The 19,781-nt window shown below is 41.7% G+C and overlaps 1 protein-coding gene across 1 annotated transcript; it reads left to right on the top strand.

Annotated features, from left to right (window-relative positions):
- Positions 1-4,757: 4,757 nt before the first annotated feature.
- On the top strand, positions 4,758-16,828 carry card14 (caspase recruitment domain family, member 14). Its single transcript, XM_068589292.1, has 20 exons — positions 4,758-4,971; positions 5,081-5,218; positions 5,307-5,632; positions 6,271-6,429; positions 6,562-6,681; positions 6,990-7,115; positions 9,012-9,164; positions 9,248-9,388; positions 10,281-10,375; positions 10,898-10,953; positions 11,139-11,199; positions 11,900-12,116; positions 12,200-12,326; positions 13,284-13,524; positions 13,677-13,740; positions 13,831-13,948; positions 14,095-14,259; positions 14,654-14,772; positions 15,658-15,773; positions 16,378-16,828. Exons 1-20 carry the CDS (start codon positions 4,758-4,760, stop codon positions 16,583-16,585), a joined length of 2,964 nt encoding a protein of 987 aa, XP_068445393.1. The 3' UTR covers positions 16,586-16,828.
- Positions 16,829-19,781: the final 2,953 nt, after the last annotated feature.

Here is a 19,781-nt window from a genome sequence, read left to right as displayed (position 1 = left end):
TATTTAAATATTGTGCCACGTCAACGTGATCATATTTCAGATGCCGTTGTTCCCTAACCATTGCCTCATTTTGCGATTTGAAACAGTCTTGAAGTCTGTGAGGTTTCACTTCCTATAAATCCTGAAAGTTTGTAGCCTGCATTTGCATAAACACTAACGCCTACTGAGACGGCTCCTTTTTCTACAGTGGAGATGTGTGATCTCCATCACATAATTACTTATTTTCTTCTCTTCTACTTTCTTCTTAATTCCAGATAAAGATCCTACTGTGCATAAACATTGAAAACAATTATGGAAAATGCACTGTTGTATAACAGATTCCTCATGACATAAAATACAAACATACTTAATACAATTTGTTATGATCAATAAAAGTACCATGTGTTGCATCAAAATTCAATACCACACAAATTCTAAGCAGGTCTTGCAGTCCCCCGTCTTAATTACCCTAAGGATTATTATGCATGCTAAAAACACTTGATTTTGAATAGTGCTGATGGTGATATACACCAATGTCCAAAAATGCAAGAAGGAAATATTACATTCATGATTCATCCATTCATCCACTTAACCCAGGGTCGAGTCGCGGGGGCAGCAGTTTAACCCGAGCTTCCCTCTCACCTGCAACATTTACCAACTCATTATCGTGGATCTGGAGGCGTTCCCCGGCCAGCTGAGAGATATAATCTCCCCAGCATGTCCCCGGACCTCCTGCCAGTTGGACGTGCTTGGAAAACCTCTAATGGGAGGCGTCCAGGAGGCATCCGGATTAGATGCCTGAACCACCTCAGCTGACTCCTTCCGACACGAAGGAACAGCGGCTCCACTCCAAGCTCCCTCCTGATGTCCGAGCTCCTTATCCTATCTCTAAGGCGGAGCCCAGCAACACTATGGAGGAAACTCATTTCGGCCGCTTGTATCCCCGACCTCGTTCTTTCGGTCACGACCAAGAGTTCGTGAGCATAGGTGAGGGTTGGAACGTAGACCGACCAGTAATGGAGAGCTTCGCCTTCCGGCTCAGCTCCCTCTTCACCAAGACGGACCAGCGCATGTTTCACTGCTGCAGCCGCACCGATCCGCCTGTCAATCTCCCACTCCACCTCAATCTCACTTGTGAACAAGACCCCGAGATACTTGAACTCCTTTGCTTGGGGAGGAAGGCACTCTGCCCCCACCTGGAGGGAGCAATCCACTGGTTAACATTAAAATATAATGAGGATGGTCGTTTGACAGCTCCAGCAAGATTTTACAAACTCCAAAAAAAGGAATTATGTTGCGCTTTCTCTTTCTCTTAAGTTTATTAGTTGTTATTTTTGCACTGTGAAGCGTTTTGCTAATCAAGGCCAACGCCACCTGTACATTGTCTCACCTGACAGTTGGGAAGTGACACCCATTGAAAAGATGTAATCGTGCTCTTGTATAAGCAACAGCATGAACTTCTATACATAATGAACTGGGTGCAGCCTGTCTCCACCATGTCAAGGCTTTATCATATTTCTCGCTGTCTCAGAAGCAGCTTCTGTGTCATTTTAGACGCCACGGCTTGTGTGTTTATAGTTGTTGTTCGAGTAACTCACCATTTGCAGTCAATTTCAGAACATGCTTAGCAAGGAGATTTTGAGGTATTCTGAATTTCTTCTTTTTTGCCTCTTACACTGACATGCTAGTGTCATAAGATATTTGTGGTCACATTTGCAAAGCTTTAATTTATTGTTGGTATATAACAGCTAGAGCTGACACCTCATGGGCGTGCCACTTTGGCAAAATGTAGGTGCGTATATTTTGCTTTGTGCAAACAGGAAGCTTAACTTAACCAGGTAGGGCAATATTATGAATGAGGTCGCAATTAATTGTGGAATCTGTAATATGATTTAATTAGTGTTATTCATCTGTGTGGTAATTTATCGTAAAACACAGCACTTGTACATGGGTGGAGTATCTTCATACTCTGCTGTTGAAATAAAACGGACCACGCCTGTCCTGGTTGACAATAGCACTTAAATCTGTTCACAATAGATCGGTTTGCTCATTTCACTTCATGTCTGCATTGTCAATCATTGAAATGTAACATTATGTGTCACTCTTACAATGGTCATTTGCCAATCAGCTGCTTTAGTCGAAAGGAACTGTCAAGTGAATTCAATGCTTACAAATGTGAAGGCAACGGGTTGCTACTAAGCCTTATCCGTGCAATGCAGTGGAACCGGTTCCTCAGATAGCATGTTCTCTGTGAGCGCCATCTTTTATTGTGTCTGGTAGGAATTTCCACAGCACCTGAGGCTCCCTACAGTCACGAGAACTGGCATCGCCGGAGCACAGACCTTGAAGTACGGCCAAACAAGCAGCAAATACAAATAACTCATTGTCTGCTTACTCAAACTCTTTCTCACGCTCCTATCACTTATTTGACCTAAATCTGAGCTCCTACACAACTATCCCTTTCTCACGCAGTGGAATATGACAGGGGATGTTTGTTGAGAGCAGGAGATCTACTTTATTTTTCAGAACAGTGAAGCAGCAGGAAATCATGTATTACACTGGCAGGTTAACAGCTACCACGATCTCATGGAGAGACAAACATATACAATGTTCTTGTTGTATTTGAAGCTTTTTTTAAAATCCCGTCATTCATTGCCATTCCCAATTTGTCACATACAGATGCACGGTCACAGCTTTAAACACGCTGTGAGTTCAAACAGAAATACTTGGTTAGGTTTTGGTAATATGATGGTTTGCGTCAGGATGTTTGTTACAGAAATGACCCTTCATTCACCCAAAGGGGATTTTCTGGATCTTGGATATTTCATCACCTGAGTTGTGGAGCAGTTGCTCTCAGTGTTCATTGCAGCGGCATGCATGCGAAAAGCAAAACATTATCAACATTACTTCAGAAGGACCCAAGAAATAAAAACACAAATAGCTTCATGATGCTCACTGAAGTTGGGTTTTGGGTATTGAAGGTGGGCCCGTTTTTTTTTTCAACAAGCACGGGTTTGAGTGATTTTTGAGCGAAAATTCGGAGGGGTTATAACATTGAATGGAGACTTTTTCTTCACAGGACAAGACTCACATGTCCCAGGAACGTATACTAACAAGTTCATAGTTCCATTATTTTCTATTTTTAATATTTTATTGACGATTCTCTAATTTTTCACCCGATTTAGAGCCTTTTTTAGGGTCCCCCCATTATAGCTGTTTCAGTTTTCTGAAAAGTTTTATAGGGTAAAAGAAAAGAAAAGTACTTCAACTTGCATGGATTGTTGTATTTTAATATATTTTTCAGACACATGCAGTTCAGTGTGAGAGCAGGTAATGCCAATCCAATCCAGTTCAGTTCAGTGTCTGTAGGTGTTTTTGAGAAAAAAAAAGGAGAAGCCTGAAGAGTTGCATCAGTGAGAACTTCTATTGATGGCCAAAGGAAGGCACGGAGGCCCACAGTTACATCTGAGCAAGGCCAACCTCATGCTGAACAAGATTCTTTACAAACCACCTGCTCCCGGGAAAAGGACTATTCTTTCCTTTCTCCCTTCCTGCTACAGTATCATGGACGAGAGGATCATATTCTATTAATACTCTTTGTCGTTGATAACAATCTGGCTGAGCAGCAGAGAGTCATGCTGTTTGTAGGTTTTATACATTTACACATACAGTTTCAATGAGCTTACACATTATTTATTCATCATTCATCATTCACACTTTTCACTATTACACTTTACTGGCACGTGCAGCTTAACCGCTTTTAATAACTTCCTTTGATCTTAAACCACATCATGACTTGGAAATACCAAATTAGCTCTATGACTGAGCGATTTATTGTGTCAATGGACAGTTCAAGTTCAAACAAACACATTTAAAAGCTATTCCTCTCATTTAGTTAAATCATATTCTTTTAAGCAATTTATTTAAATGTCCATATTTACTGTATCAATTAGATTACTTACATTGTCTAACACACATCCTGTGTGTCAGTAACCTTGTATAATTTACTGTAGGTTGCCTTCACACCTTTCTTTGTTTGCATAAACCCTTTACAGTAAACAGTTGGCTGTAAGTTAGCTATGAGAAACCTTTTGACCTTGCGCTGAGAACCCATTCCAGCTACGCCCCCAGCCTTCTTCAACAGAGGACTTTGCTCTTCGTAGCTCAGTGTTCCTGCAGCGGTGAGGTATGTGTGTTTACTTTACTGTGATTAGAAATTATTAAGGCAAACTCCCATGTCATCTAATGTTTCTGTGTTGACGAGAGGCTTTGTTCATTTTTGCCACAGGCTGTGGCTTGACTGCATTAAACAAACAAATCTGGCTTTGCTCATTGATAAAATGAGGCATAGGGTTATGATGTGATTAGATATTGAATTAGCTGGTGAAAGCAAACAAACCTGAGAAAGCCAACAAGAGTATGAATGGAATACAGCTACGTTAACTAACGTTTTAGTGTGTGAGAGCCTGTGTTTCAACGATTGTGTTTGTGTCGAGTCAGTCCCTTGTTGCGCTGCATCACAGAGGTCTTGTCTGACAGGTTTTCCTCCACACATACATACACATACACACCCACACCCACTTATTTTGACATAACAATTGGGCGTGGAAAGCCTGGCCCTTTTATAGTTCTCGAATGCGTTTCCAGTCAGACTGCTATTCTGTGTACTTCCAGGGATGAGTCAGTGACAAGTGTCTTCGCAGCAAAGGCTGTGTGTTCGCTCCATTTGCTCTCGTCGTACATCCACCTCTCTTTCCAACGTGCGTAACACCCTCAGGATGGCAGGGGAGTGTTTTCCCGAGAGTCCAAAACTTGGAGATATGGCAGAGGAGGATTTGTGGGAACTGATAAACGACAACCGCCACCGGATCTCCTTGGGTGTGCGGCCAGGCATCTTGATCCCGTACCTGAGGCAGGCCCGAGTGCTCACCGAGATGGACGAGGACGAGATCCTCTCCTGCCACAACCTCACCAACCGCAGCATGAGAACCAGTGAGATTTCTGACTTGACGTCGCGTCTTGGATTTCCACGGTGTTGCGGAGGATAAAGTCTCTTTCTTTCTTTGGATGACAACATTACATGACCATCTTCCATTTACAGGCTACATGCTAGATCTGCTGAGGACCCAGGCGAGGAATGGTGCTGTGGCCTTGCTGGAGAGCCTGATGATCCACTACCCCACCCTGTATACCCAAGTCACTGGATGCAAACCCAGCACTGAGCCTTCAAGATTCAGTGGTCAGTGGCTTTAATGAGGTAGTTTAAGTGAAGAATTAACTGTTTGTGTCACTTGCTTTATGTGTAAATTTCATTGCTTTCATCGCAGGCCTCATAAAGTACTCAGAGCTGACAGAGTATCTGGTCAGAGCGGTAACAGGGATGCAGAAGGAGCTCCAGGAGGCGCGTTGCGAAGCTAGCAGAAAGAGTGCGCGCTGTGCTTCCCTGGAGTTGGAGATTAGGGAGATAATGGAGATGGCGGATAAGTCCAATTGTCTTCAGTCTGAAAATGAACGCATGCAGAGACACGTGTGTTCTTTGCAACATGACGTCACCAAGCTGAAGGATGAGAAGTGTGACTTGTATATGCGCTACACAGCAGCCATCGAGGAGAAATCCGCTGTGAACATGCGTCTCCATGACCTCAACTTGCAGGTCGGTGACCCTTCTCACTCAAAAACTCAGAAATACATAGAATGAGTGTCTCTTTCCTGAAACACAAAGCTTTGCTCTCAAGGGAACGTCAGGCTTAAAGAGTTGAAATGGGAGCATCGTAGCTTGATGTAAATTTAGAAGCTTATGTTAGCTATTGTTTGTTTTGCCTGAGAAAGGGACATAAAACTATTAATTGACTATATTTAACACACTTGTGTTTTGACAGGCTAGACACTGTTCTGGAGCTTTTGCACCTAGAAACAAGTCAGACATGGTTAACTCAGCTGGTTTGAACTAAGATCCTATCTCTGACTGGGCAGATATTCAATCACAGTTTAGGATATGGCACCTAGTGTGGCCGATCAGATTTCAATGTCAGGTACCCCTTCCCTCCCCCATTTTTGATAACCAATTATCTCAATTAAAAGTACTTTATCAAGCAGAGATAAGTTAGATACCTCTAGGGATTGTGGAACAGTTGGTGAGTGAATACAACTTTTTGGTTTCTGGTCACAATTAGTTTTAATGTTTTACTGACAAAACTCTATTTTTCAATTGACAATTGCAGAAAGCTAAAAGGTAGATTAAATAATCATAGTTGCGGCCCGATCGACACTGCTGTTCTTGTGTTGTGGCAGATCTATCAGCTGCAGACTGAGCTGCAGAAAGCACAAACGGAGAATGAGTTCCAAAAGCGGCGCTCGCTCAGGTGTGCCTATCCTGCTGAGACGCCGCAGCTGCAAGAAGAAGTCAGGAGTCTGCGCTGCCAGCTGGTGAAGGCGGAAAAACTGGACCCAGTGAGAATAATCCATTAATCATTCTGTGTATTTGCTCATAGTCACAGCTTCAACCAAAAACCACACATAGACAGTGAAAGAGTCAGTAGCCAGTTTGAACCTAATTTGCTGTCACTGTTGTGTTTCCGCCAGGCTCGTCAGGACATCCTGGTCCAGGACCTGGCCGAGGCCATAGACAGCCAGGTGGAGCTCGCGGAGCAGCTCAGGTGTTACAGAGAAGAGAATGAACAGCTGCTGAGAGAGAAGCAAGCGGTATGTGTGTGTGTGTGTGTGTTTTCTGCGTCATCACGGAAATGCCGTGCAAATTCAGGGAACATTTGTAGGATGAAATGTGACATTGTGTTTAACCCACTGCTGCAAATGACGCAGCCTTTAGACAATTGAATACTCTCTGTGCATTGTATTTTTTTGAAAAAGGAAATAGTTCTACAGGACAATATGATAAGATACATTATGAAATGGTAACAATAGATGGCGCCCTCATCTATTTCAGACAACACAGATGTTTCTGTGTGCATCTGTTATATATCTCTAAAACATTTGTGTAATTTTGTGTTCAGCTGCTGGATCAAATGGAGTGCCTGAGCCTCCAGGTGCAGCAGCTGACCCTGGACTGTAAGATGCACCAGCAGAAGAGCACTGTGATCCAGAACCAGACGAAAGAGCTGCAGGCAGAGAGAGACCAAGTAAGGAGCCGTCTAGCCCCTCAAACCTTCCTGTCTTCAGTAAAACATTAATTCAGTTTTTCCAAGCAGCATTTTCTATGTCAAGTTATATTTGTATGGCTTGTTTGTAGCTGATTTTCCATTACATCATGTGTTTTGTTTGTCCTGTTGACATGTCAGGCAGTCAGGGGTCAGCAGTGTTGTTGTAGAGAGTCAAAAATGCAATCAGTTCTCTTATTGCCTCTGTGTGCAGGTGTGTAGGTATTTATGTCTCTTCTGAGACATTGATTAAGCTCTTCTTTACTGAAATATGTAGCCTTACTATCATTAAATGATACAATGCTGCAATGATTCAACTTAAAGCAGGTTCTGTACTTGTCTTCTGAACATCGTTGAGGCTTTTCCTCTGAGAGGAATGAAATTAACAATCCACCCACACCCTGACAACTGTCAGGTGGCCACACAGCTGCCATCTGCTCCACTGGAGCTGTGCAGTAACCAACAACAACTTGTTTCTTCACCTAAATGAGACGGTGAAAATGATGGTGTTCTCATAAGGTTAGAGGCTTTTTATAGATATGCACTTGACACTTGATGTTTGGTTTGCAACCTTTCTTCTGATTGATTGAGTTTACAATGTGACTACCATTTTTAAACCATACGACAATTCAGATTTTACCAATAGGTTATGTATATTTGCAATGAATCTGGTACTTTTTCGGAGAATGATAACTTGTATTTGTTTTTTCCTGAATGGAATCAGAGTTTTGTGATCAGTCGACCATTTGCATTTACATTTGTATTCAAGCTTCTGTTGCATCCATGTGTTGACACTCAGACACATTTGTTTTTACCACTTTTTGACCAAATGATCGCCTTGTAATTTCATGTTCTGTCACATTAAAGCACAGGTTTGTAGGATTTAGGGGGCCGCATCAGCTGAAATTAAATGCAATATGTTATATAGCTACAACTATATTATACAACCATATTTTCATTAGTATATAATCACCTGAAACTAAGAGTCTTTGTGTTTTCCTTACCTTTAGAATGAGCTGTTTATGTCTAAATTGGGAGCTTGTCCTCTTGACACTGTCTGCCACGTTGCACCACCATGTTTCTACATCAGCCCGGACCAATAAAACAAAACATTGGCTCTCCCAAGGTCATTTTGCGTTTTTACCTCACCTTAAGGCCATCTTAGTTCTTAAAGCTCTTGAGAAAGGGAGAATTGATTGGCGGGGTGTTTAGTTGGTTGCAATCTGCACCTCACCACTCGCTTCTCCTTTATAACATTGTATTTTATTTTTTATTTTCTACTGTATGTAGTTTTGTTTTTTTCTGCTGTTTGTTGGACAGGAGGTAATCCGATATGATTCGGGCCTCTATTCAAGAAATGCCTGTTCTTCTCTCACACACAATCATATTATTTTGAGCATACTAGTGTATAAACCTCCTTTGTGCCCTGCAGACAAGTACTTTTTGTCTTGAATGTTTTAGCACCTACTTGATCGCTTGTGGGTAACCAACAACACAAGACAGTGAGAGGCGTTCATGGTTGCTGCTTCATGGTTTCTATGTTCCTGAGTTTTATTCCTAACAAGAATGTGTGAAACGATGGAAACAGACCAGCCACAGACGCCACATTGACAACATCATGCATATCACGCGCCTCTGTGGCAGAGAAGCTGGCACATACGTCCATTCTTCTTCAGGAGAAATGTGCACACCCACGTTTTGAGTTACAGGTGCCGCGTGTCGAGTGAAGCCATTGTGATTAACATGGCGTTGTGACTTCTACATGAGGCATGAATTCGGCCTCATTGTGTGTATCTGCATGCATGAGAAACAAGGCTTGACTGTGCACAGTTCTTTTTGTGTATGTAACGTAAATACGAATGACTTTCACGCTTCTAGGCGTACCTGTCCAGAGACGAGGCCCAGACCATGATCGCCCGCATCTTGGCTGAGAAGGATACCCTGAGGTGCCAGCTGGTTGAGCTCCAGGAGCGTGTCTTCAGCGTGCAGGCCAAACGCAGCTCCAGAGAACAACGGCAGAGTTGTGATGGGGTGAGTCACACAAGCACATATCAACAGACGCATGAACACAACACATACAGAAATAATAATGCTATTTTGTGTTTTTATCAAAGGAGTCGGAGGTGGACTGGGAGAGCCCGAGTTCCAGCTTTGAAGAATCGTCACTAACCCCACCCAAAGTCCCCAATAGACGAAGACTTTGCCGCATGGATGCAGTCAATCCCATGTCAATGCACAGTTCCTTCAATTCAGAGGTGTGTGTGTGTGTGTGTGTGTGTGTGTGTGTGTGTGTGTGTGTGTGTGTGTGTGTGTGTGTGTGTGTGTACATATATATATATATATATATATATATATATATATATATATATATATATATATATAGATATATCTATATATATATATATATAGATATATATTAACTATTTAGTTAAGGTTCTTGTACATGTGCTTGTATTAGAGAAAATGGGGGGCAATAGTGCACATTTTGCATATATTAAGTCGTAGTCCTCTGTGCCAGAGAGCTCAATTGTTCCCACACTGTTGGACTGTGTTACATGTTTCTCGATGTTCATGTGAACTGTAATTTATGATGAATAGCTCCTCAACAAGTACACTATTTACTCCTGTTTGAGTATCAATTGCTACAAAGCCCAGAGGTTTTACCAAATATAATTAGTCTTTTTCCAACTCTATATTCTGACACCTTTACTAAAGATTATCTTTTGGCGTAGGCACTAGTGGAGTGTGGCAGGTTTAGTGGTTCAAAACTATTGAAAGTACACATTTGTATTTGGTCTATTTGTGAGATTTGTTGAAAAACAAAAAAAAATATGGAAAAGGCCTGTCTAATAATTAAAAGCAATATTAATCGGTAATATAATAACAAGTTAGACATATTTTCGCAAAATAGAAAAAAAGAAAATCTGAATTTTTTGGGAAAAAATAATGTTGTTTTATATATTGTTGCCGTTGTATTAACATTTCTTAAACCATATCAAGCGTAGATTTTGTATCTGCTTTTGACACGCAGAACATTGATTTATTTTACTTAATTAAAACATATTTTGAGTATTGTAAATATTTTTATAATGAATAATTCCTATTTGTCTGTAGATATTCCATGTGTCTCAATCTGCGTGTTCACAGTGTGAAGATGCGAGTAGTATCCGATCCCGAAACGTGGAGCCCCCCAGTCCAGAGTCTCTCCGCAGAAGGAAGAAAGCTCTGTATGAAGACCGCAGGTGTGTGTTCACCTGTTCATCCACAGTCGATGTTTCTGTGTGTTGTGTTCACGCTTTTCACGTCGCTAGTTGGCAGAACTCCTCCCAGGAAGGATGACTTCAAGGTGTTATTGACCTCTGCATTCCTTTCTGTTAACGAGAAGGCTTTCAGCTTCCTGTGGATTATCTATTAACAGCAATAAGAGGCTTAACTAGGACTTCATGAAATCAAGAAAGATATGTAATCAAGAATTACAGAAAACCAAAGCTGCAGGCAGAGGGTGTTGGGAGCACAGGGAGAACTTTATCGTTTTCGTGCAGACTCACATTCCTTAATTATTGTATTTCTGCTCATGGGAGCTTTGTGTTCAAAGTACATGCCAAAAGATTTAGTTTTGTCATCATGAGGCTTTAATTATTCTTAATTATTACTACCGACCCATCAACACAGACTCTGGGTGTTTGTATGTGAAAGAAAGTAACAGACAGAGAAATCTGATAGTGGTGTTCATGTATTTTTTGTCCTTTTTTTTTCTCTCGCAGCTTGGAAGCAGTGGAGACAGAATATTTGTTGGACGACTTTGTGTTTCTCCCCTGTGGTGTGTATAGAAAAGTGTATATACAAAGTGCCTGTTTGTTTGGGTGGAGGGGTTGGAGGTTTTCTGTAGTTTGGCTGTACTTTCATTAGCTACTGTTCAATGTTGAAGCTTTGCCAGGGCGGTAAGGTGACCCATTAACTCACACCCCTGATGCCAAATCATGAAACAGCCTCTCTTTTGTTTAGTGGAGGGTGAAGACGAGCACAAGCCCGGGCTTTCCCCTTCAAAAGATTCCAGCATTGATAGGTGAGACAATACAACTATAAATATGACACATGATTCAGTCTGCCTGTATATAATTCATATTTTGTAAATTGTAGTAATTGCATGCATACCGTTAAGGTAGTAGACGATTTAACAGAGGTAATCATTAATCAGCACTGGTTTATCAAACACAACATCCATTAACAAACTTAAATGTAACAGTCAATTATAATTTGAGATTTGCTGTAAAAGCTAATCTCGTTCATACATAGCATGGAATTACCTTTCACATGTTTTCTAATCTATATTCCTGCACACTTGTTTAGAAACATGGACTGCGTCAGTGAAGTGAATGCAGTCAGCGTTACTTGTGTTGATCACGATGTATCCTCACCCTAAAGCATATCTGGCCTGAAAGGGGGCGTGGCTTATCTCAGTGGCTTATTTCTGTAAAAACAGTAACCGTTTCCGCCAGCCACCAAGGAAATAACCACGAGTTCTGCTTTATACTTGTTGTGTAAATTCCACATCACTCTTAAAATATGAGAACATCATTATAATTTTCCTCATTTATGATGTAACAATATTTGAAAAGAGAAAAGTTAGATGAGCTGAATATGCAGACCAAACTGATTGAGCTGTGTAGTGTGAGATAGTTCTCAGTGAGAAGCAACATTTTTACATTTTTAATTAAAAATGTGCATTCTCTTCTTTCCTCTGCTCTTCATGTCTCTCTCCGCAGCATGTCAAGAACCTCAGTGCCTCCATTCCTGATGCGCTCTCGTCAGAAAGCAATTCGTGTCAACGGCCGTGTCTTCAGCATCTCCCTCCAGGGGGAGGCATTACTCGGACAGCTGGCAGTGGTGGGAGGCAATAAGACCGGAGTGTTTGTGCACCGGGTGACAGAAGGGACCGCTGCCCATACTGTCGGCATCAGCCCCGGGGCACAGATTGTAGAGGTGGGTCAAATGTGTTTCTGAACACTAATTCTAATCATTCTGCCTCCTGTGAAGGCGTTTCTCACAATATTGTTGGTCTGCAGGTGCAGTACGAGCAGAACCAGAAGGCTCTGAGAATGGTGCTTGAAGATTCGACATTGGAAGAAGCTATGTGGGCTCTTGGCCAGGTCACAGGCCTCTGTCACCTCTCCCTACGGCCCAGGCAAGATGGTATGTCCCACAGCAGGTTCATGAATCTTGATTCTTGAAGCCAAAATAGTACTTTTTCATCAAGAGATCACTTTTAATATTTAATCAGACACATATACACATGCAAAAGCACATTAACATGCAAGACTGTTCTATAACAAATCAGTGTCTGTATCTTGGGATCAGCTGGAAATAAAAGTTTATGGCTTCAGTTGTTACGAGGCCTTCAGGAAGGAGATGTCCAGCTGTCACATGAGGCTACACATATAGCTGTCACTTGTTGAAATAGCAACCGGATATATTGTTGATCAACCAACTGTTTATGAGGGTGTCTTTGTTTTTGCATAATCATAACCATATTAATGAATTCCGTTATAGCAGGCTTTCAATCTAGATCCCTGGCTTTAAAATGATTGTATTTTCCACCAGATTGAGACCTTTTATCTTGTTTGCCCTGAGGATTTAATCCATGCTATTTTTCTGGTTTCCAGCAAGGAACCTAGAAAGGAAGGATGTGTCATTAAGTCACCGAACTCACATTGGTGCCAAATTGTATATGCCTCTGTAAATCTGGACTATTATACCGATACTCGCAAAATTAGAGGAGTGTCACAATGACATAAAGATCCTTCCTTCTTCCTTGGTTTCCACTCAGGTTGTTGCTGCTCTATTATGGAGCACTGCAGTGTTCGATGCAAAGCATGAAACTTAATATTGTTGCTAATCATTGACATATCCCAGACTGTAAAAAATTACTACTATTTTTTTTTTGGTGTTGCTTGGATTAAACCAATACATGAACATTAGAAGGTCACAGCATGGTAAATTGTTAAACCTGAATTGGGCAGTGGGGCTAAAATCACTTCAAGCTAAGTCATGCTGGACAGCAAGTGAAGACTTTATGGATTACATAATAAGTAAATAATGCATACAAATACACAGCAGCTTTCGTTAAAGTGTCTTCCTCTGCCTGTCCAGACTATGAGGCGCTGCTGCAGCAGCTGCAGAGCAGTGAGACATCATCTGGAGACTCCTTCTACGTCCGTGTCAACCTGTCTCTCCCTGCTGGCCCCAACTGGACCCTGCCTGTGTCCTGCAACGACATCCTTCATGTCACCAACACGCGACCCGCCGGCACTGAGGACTCATGGCACGCCAGCAAAGTTCACCCCTGTCAGCTACTGGACCTCCAGGGTGGAAGCGTACCCAACTATTACAGGTCGGTACGCTCATGTGGAATATAGGCGTGAGGGCTGCGGTATCAGATCAGCTGCTTGACAGTTATTCCGAGGGAGACAGTCAAAATCATCAGACTACTTCCCACTCACACTGCTTTCAACGATACATTTGAATGATTTTCTGATGGCACAGGGCACAGCGACTTCTGATAAGAGCAATTGAAGACATGAGCTTTCAAACAAAGAAGTCCCAAAAGGTACAAATGATCTCAAATACTGCCACCCAGTGTTTCAATCCAAAATTTCCCAGTGTGCTTACTTTTGGGAATATTCGTCTCACTCAACAGGTTTGGCGTGTGGTCCCGAATAAGCAGAAGACAGTGAGGATTGTTGGCACAAGGCGCCAGGGCAGGAACCCACTGTGGGTCAGTGTGGAGAATGAAAATACCAAGAGTGCAGAATCAGGTAAAATAGTTTGCAGCAGCAGCAAAGACACACAAGTGCAACATCTTGCTTTACTGCTTCTCGAATCTGCTGTTTGCTGAACAACTTTTTCAAATATTGTTTAATGAAAACATTTAAACTTTTTCTTTCTCTTCTTTTGTATATAGGTGATACATCTGCACCCAAAAGTTGTCTGACCCTCATGCCCTACAGCCTGGTCACTCCACACTTCCCACCCGTCTGCAGGCCGGTCCTGCTGCTGCCCACCATCCTGGGAAACATCCTGAACAAGAAGATAGCCGACTGGCAAGGTTTCCAGCTCTGTGAGCCTGGTAAGAGATGCAGCGTTGTTGTATGGCGCAACCTGCGTACAACAACTGGAGCATTTTTCAATGAAGATTTTAGCTTCAGAGCAGGGAAGCACTTTCCTTTGCTGACAGATAGATCTGATTGACTTGACAGATTGCATGTTTGTCTGTTACTGCGAACACAGAAGTAAGTGTTCCCTAGTATCCCCTGCAATGATTAGGTGAAATGTAAATATATAATAAATTGGCACTACTAAGGGTAAATATGCCATGTCTTCATGGAAAGTGTCATGTAACATTTGAAAATATACATATACAATATAATTCTTTCATGATCTTATCATATGACAGATATCATCACTTCATGCCTTGCCTCTCTGACCCTCCTCCCCCTTCCTCCTCCTCATCTGCTCTACAGAGGTGCTGAGCTGCAGCGAGCATGCAGCCCGGCAGCAGAGATCTGAGATCCTGGAGGAGTGTGAGCAGGAGAGAAGCTGCTGCTACACCCTGCAGAGCGTCGAGAAAGTCATGAAGAAGGTCAGGACACTCAACACAAAGTGATCTTGTATTTGGATAGTTATATTTGAGGTTGGTAACGCAAAAAAGTGAAGAATGGGAATGACGGGGAGTTTACTTTAAAGTAATTTTAAGCACAATGTGTATGGTTGTTTCACCAATTTGGTTTAGACTCTAATTCATGACTTTCATAAGTCAGCAGAAACACACTCATGAGGCACAACCATCTTCTGCAATACAGCATGTTGTTCATTTAGTACATTTAGGTCCCTGAAGGTTAATTGTAACATTTGGCTCTCCACCTTCTTGAGTCACACTGTTGCAACATAAAAAAGATGCCAGCGGGCAAACATTTCAAACTCAAGGCTTGAAGACTGTAGAAAAGTATTCACAGGAATGCACGTCATCCAGACGATAAATACTAGGTGCTGAACAGAAAAGCATGCAAAAGATGGAAAAAATAGAGTTCACGCAGTAGATAATGCTCCCATGAAGATTTAATTTATTACAACGTTATTCAAAACGCTAGTCCACATATCATTTGATAATGTCACTGTGACAATGTCCACTTTTATTTATCTATGGATGAAATTCATCAAATCAATCTTCCTGCTAATCATGGACGTAGCCCAGACTGGGATAAAAACCTCCTTTACATTTAGTATAATAATTGGAAAATAACTTCCCATAAAAATCAGCTGTTTCATAGAAACAAACTGGCATCGAGAGGGTTCAAATTCAGAATCTCAATGAATATTTGTTAGTTATGACAAGGACCATGTTTTTTTCAGTGAAATTATATTATTCATGTATATTAATCTTCTTTTAACTTTTAAGGACATCAGAAAAACTAGTTTTAAAGGGAGACACAAGAGTTGAACATGCATTGCTCTCCTCATCCTACAGGGGATTCACTGTGTGCTGCCGTTGGGGCTGGACTGTGTGCGTCGGCTGCACCGGGCCGAGATCTTCCCTATCATCATCTTCATTGGCCAGTCTGCACGTAGTGCGCGGAAACTGAAGTAAACCATCCTTCTTGTTCTTTATACAAAAGCTGACAGAGCTCAACTCGTTGCCCTTATATCACATTCAGATGATCATGATAAGCACAAAACTGTTTTCTTGGGTGAAACTGGATGACCTCACTCACGAGGGTCTTCCAGGAGCTATATTGTCATTTATTTCAATCCTACGTTTACCTGATGATGTTTAACTCCCAGAACAAACGGGCGTACACTTCTTTGACCAGCTTTCTGTTTTCTACTGAAGAAAAAACAAATGTTGCGTGTTCTGTCACTGGAAGAACTGGTACGTCTACCTCTTTAATTAGGATTTTCCATAGTTGACAGCTCACACTATGTGGCCAGCGAAACCTGTTGGCTCTCATTCTGAGGGAATGACGTCACAACCTTGTTTTCAAGGTTGATGTTTTCAGAGACTGTAACTATAACTGTCAAGAAATATGCGCAAATGATGTCACATTGTCTACATTTGACTACACATTGTCTCCATTATGAACAAGAAATCCACGACCCAAACACCAACAAATGCCAACAACATAAAACAGACAGGAAATCATCTTTATCTGATCTTTATGGATTTGGTTCCTTCCTCCTACACTCACAGGTCAAAGCTGCAGCGCCACAGCCAGTCGGAGGACCGGCTGTTGGCGTGCTCGAGGAGCGAGGAGCCGCTGCTGGACAAGCTGCCCTGCCTGTTTCACAGCGTGGCGCCGGACTCTTGGTGTGACCAGGCCTCCCTGCTGACCAACCTACGCACCATCATCTGGGAGGAGCAGAAGAAGGTTGTCTGGGTGGGGCCTGAAATGTGGTAGAGCAGAAAGGAAACCCATACAATATTAAAATATTAAAGAATTGCTGTAAGGGATTTTTGACACCATGATTATGAGAATAAATGTAGCTTTACAATCAATATTTTTGTAAACATGAGTATGTATCTATGATACTTATAAGTAACTGGGTGATATAACTCTTATAAAGTGCTATTGTATTTTTCAATTGTATGAAGCAATAGCATTATTTACTGTAACCTGACATGAAAACGTGTTCTTCTCTATGTTGCCTCCCTTTTTAAAGTATTTGTGCAAACTTTAAAGCCAACACTGGTGTAGGGTATCCCCTAAAAACATAAGCATTCATCGTTAAAAGATATTGTGAATGATCTACAATTTGTTGCAGTTTTCCCACAATGACATATTTTATTTTGAAGCTCTGGGTCTATCGTCTCTTGTGCTTAATCAGAATGTTTTTAGTTGATTTTATTTAGTGTGAGACCAGATTCCAGTGAGGAGTAAAATAAGTCGTATTGTGCAACACACTGATCAACAGACATCAGTCCCCATATCTGTTCTTGCACTGTGGTTTGCACCTTCAGAGTCTAATTCAACTGCAGGGCTTTTGATTATAGTCAGTTGAGACTGTCTAAAAGGAATGTATGGAGGTTCATTCATGCATTTATTCATTTGTTATGGTGCTGTCAGGTTTTCAAGTCTCTCTGACTTTCCGTGAAGTTTTGTTGGCATATTATGTCACAATTTGTTTTGTTTATTTGGCTTATTTGTTTCCAAGTTGTCTCATTGTACACATTAAAAAAATGAATTTCCTGAATGGAGTTCCTTTAAGTTTCTTTTTTATATATATGTAGTGAGAGTGAGGCGATATACACGCAGGCTCGTGCTCATGACTTGTGCGATACCTATTTCGCGAGAATTTAAGTAACAGATCCCATTTTGCGTTACAAGTCCACTTCCAATATGTCTGAAGCGGGGCTAGGTTTCTTCATTGACAATATTATTAAGCTCAAACTACCACTGAGACATTAGAAGCTGCAGATGGAGCATCACGGGGAAAGAAAAGCGGCAGATAAAAGGTACCTTTGCTGGCTTAATTGGTGTGTTGATTTTGTAAACTGTCCGAACGTGTTTCAAGTTCATTTGAGGAAGAAATGCAATAAAAAAAAAGTGTAAGCTAACAGTAACTGGATGACAGTAAAATGTGAGTGTGTTTTTCCTCAAACACCTTTAGTTTAGCCTCCAGCCAGACAGGTGACTGACATTTTGTCCTCCGGCGGTCAGCAAACATCCTACAAAACGGCGGCATCATTTCCATGTGTGTGAACTGAAGTGACAGGCTTACTGTGTTTGCTTAAGGTGGAAACTTACACCATAGGAGTGTTACAAGTCTGCAAATGATGAATACTAACTAACAACAAGTCAATACGAAAACCAATAAACCTAGAAAGTATGCCTTATTGTAATATGGTACCTCATAGAGGACATCATTAATCCTTGTAGTCTGTTGTAGTTCACATTTACAGATTGGGAATAAGTGTATAGCTACAAGAGCTGCTATGGCCATTCATGGCCACAAGGGGGAGGTAGAGAGGAATGAATGAGGGTTGAGGGAGTGGTTGGGGGAGGAAAACATGGTTCCTTCCTACTGGCAAAGGGAAGAGCAGGGAGAGATGAGAGGAGACACTTTGATTTCTGATTACAAGCCTCAAGCACCACTGTCTTTAATCCAACTGTCGTGCTGTGTTGTTGGCTGTTTACCAGCTCTTGATTTTACTGACTGTGTGTACTGGCCGGCAGAAAACTGGGATAATCAATGCTCCCCCCTCCCCCAGCCCCCACAGCCTGTCTTCCCTTTTTTATCTGGTGGTGATTATTGACTGGATCTGAAGGTTTTTTTTTAAATACTTCCACTGAATCAATTTCCTCTCCTGGAAGACGTTTTTGGCTCCATCAGGGTCCAAAACCCTAAACCCTCCATCCTGTTGCTGGGAAACCTCTCCAGTGATTTCTGTGTTGTCGGAGTGCATTATAGACACTGACATGGAGAGGGAGAAACCTTGGCTGGAAGAGAGAGAATAAAGAGATGGGGGGGCTCAAGAATATAAATGATTACATGCACATCTACTCCGGCTCTCTTTTGCTTCCTTGTACTGTCTCCTTCAAACACACACACACACACACACACACACACACACACACACACACACACACACACACACACACACACACACACCCACACACACACACGGCATACAGCACTCTAGGGCTTGATTAACATGCTTTGATTCCCCTGTCTCTCGCTCTCTCCCTCTCGCTTGCTCGCTCTCTACTGGCATTTTAACTGGTTTGAGTTTCAGCTTTTGGGATGAAAGGAATGAAGAATGTGTTTGGCAGAAAAACTGTTGGGGAGAATATTTGATGTATAATTGATAGAGGTTGGATGTCAGAGCGGTAGGCTTGTTATTAGCAATTACCCTAAATCACTTTGTGTGTGTGTGTGTGTGTGTGTGTGTGTGTGTGTGTGTGTGTGTGTGTGTGTGTGTGTGTGCATGTGCATATCTGTCTGTGCCCATGTGCGTGTGTGTTTCTGATGTTCCTGTGTGTGTGAGATTTACAGCCAGGAGTCGTGTCTTTGTGTACTGTAGGTGTGAATGATTTCATACTACAGTCAGAAACGCCTTTCTGCTTTGCAGCGCTCATATTTGAGGGGGAGTATTTTTATAATGTGTTTTCTTGTAGAATTGTACACGTGCAGTGTCGTAAAAAAAAAAGACATATGCCTTAATTTAGATCAATGAGGTCAGACTGAATAATAGAAACACCTCTCAAAATGATACGACACAGTTCCACAGCAGACGAAACTACAGCCTGAAAAAGTGACACCTCTCTAAAACCTTTTCATCGAAACTGAACATTATAACGTTAATAAACCTGCAAGTGAGTGAATGTTCGACAATTATGCTGACAAAGTGCATGCTAATTAAAAACCCGACCACAAAGTCGACCGACACAGGTGTCTTGAGCCTGAAAGTGCCACGCACGGGGGAGAGCCCTTCGGGGATTTACCAGGTCTGTTCAAGTAGTGATATGAACCCATAATGAGTTCTAATACTAATACTAATACTTTTATTTTATATCATTTTGTTTCAGAATTTATTTGTGAAAAGATTTTTAAAAATTTGGATCATTACTATAAACATCTAGCATTATTAAAAAA

The sequence above is a fragment of the Clinocottus analis genome, unplaced genomic scaffold (assembly GCF_023055335.1).
Source record: "Clinocottus analis isolate CAN_PGR_092001 unplaced genomic scaffold, fCliAna1.0.p SCAF_22, whole genome shotgun sequence".
In the NCBI taxonomy this organism is placed as follows: Eukaryota; Metazoa; Chordata; class Actinopteri; order Perciformes; family Cottidae; genus Clinocottus; species Clinocottus analis.
The sequence above is the reverse complement of the archived record's forward strand: the minus strand, read 5'-3'. Positions and strand labels throughout refer to the sequence as shown.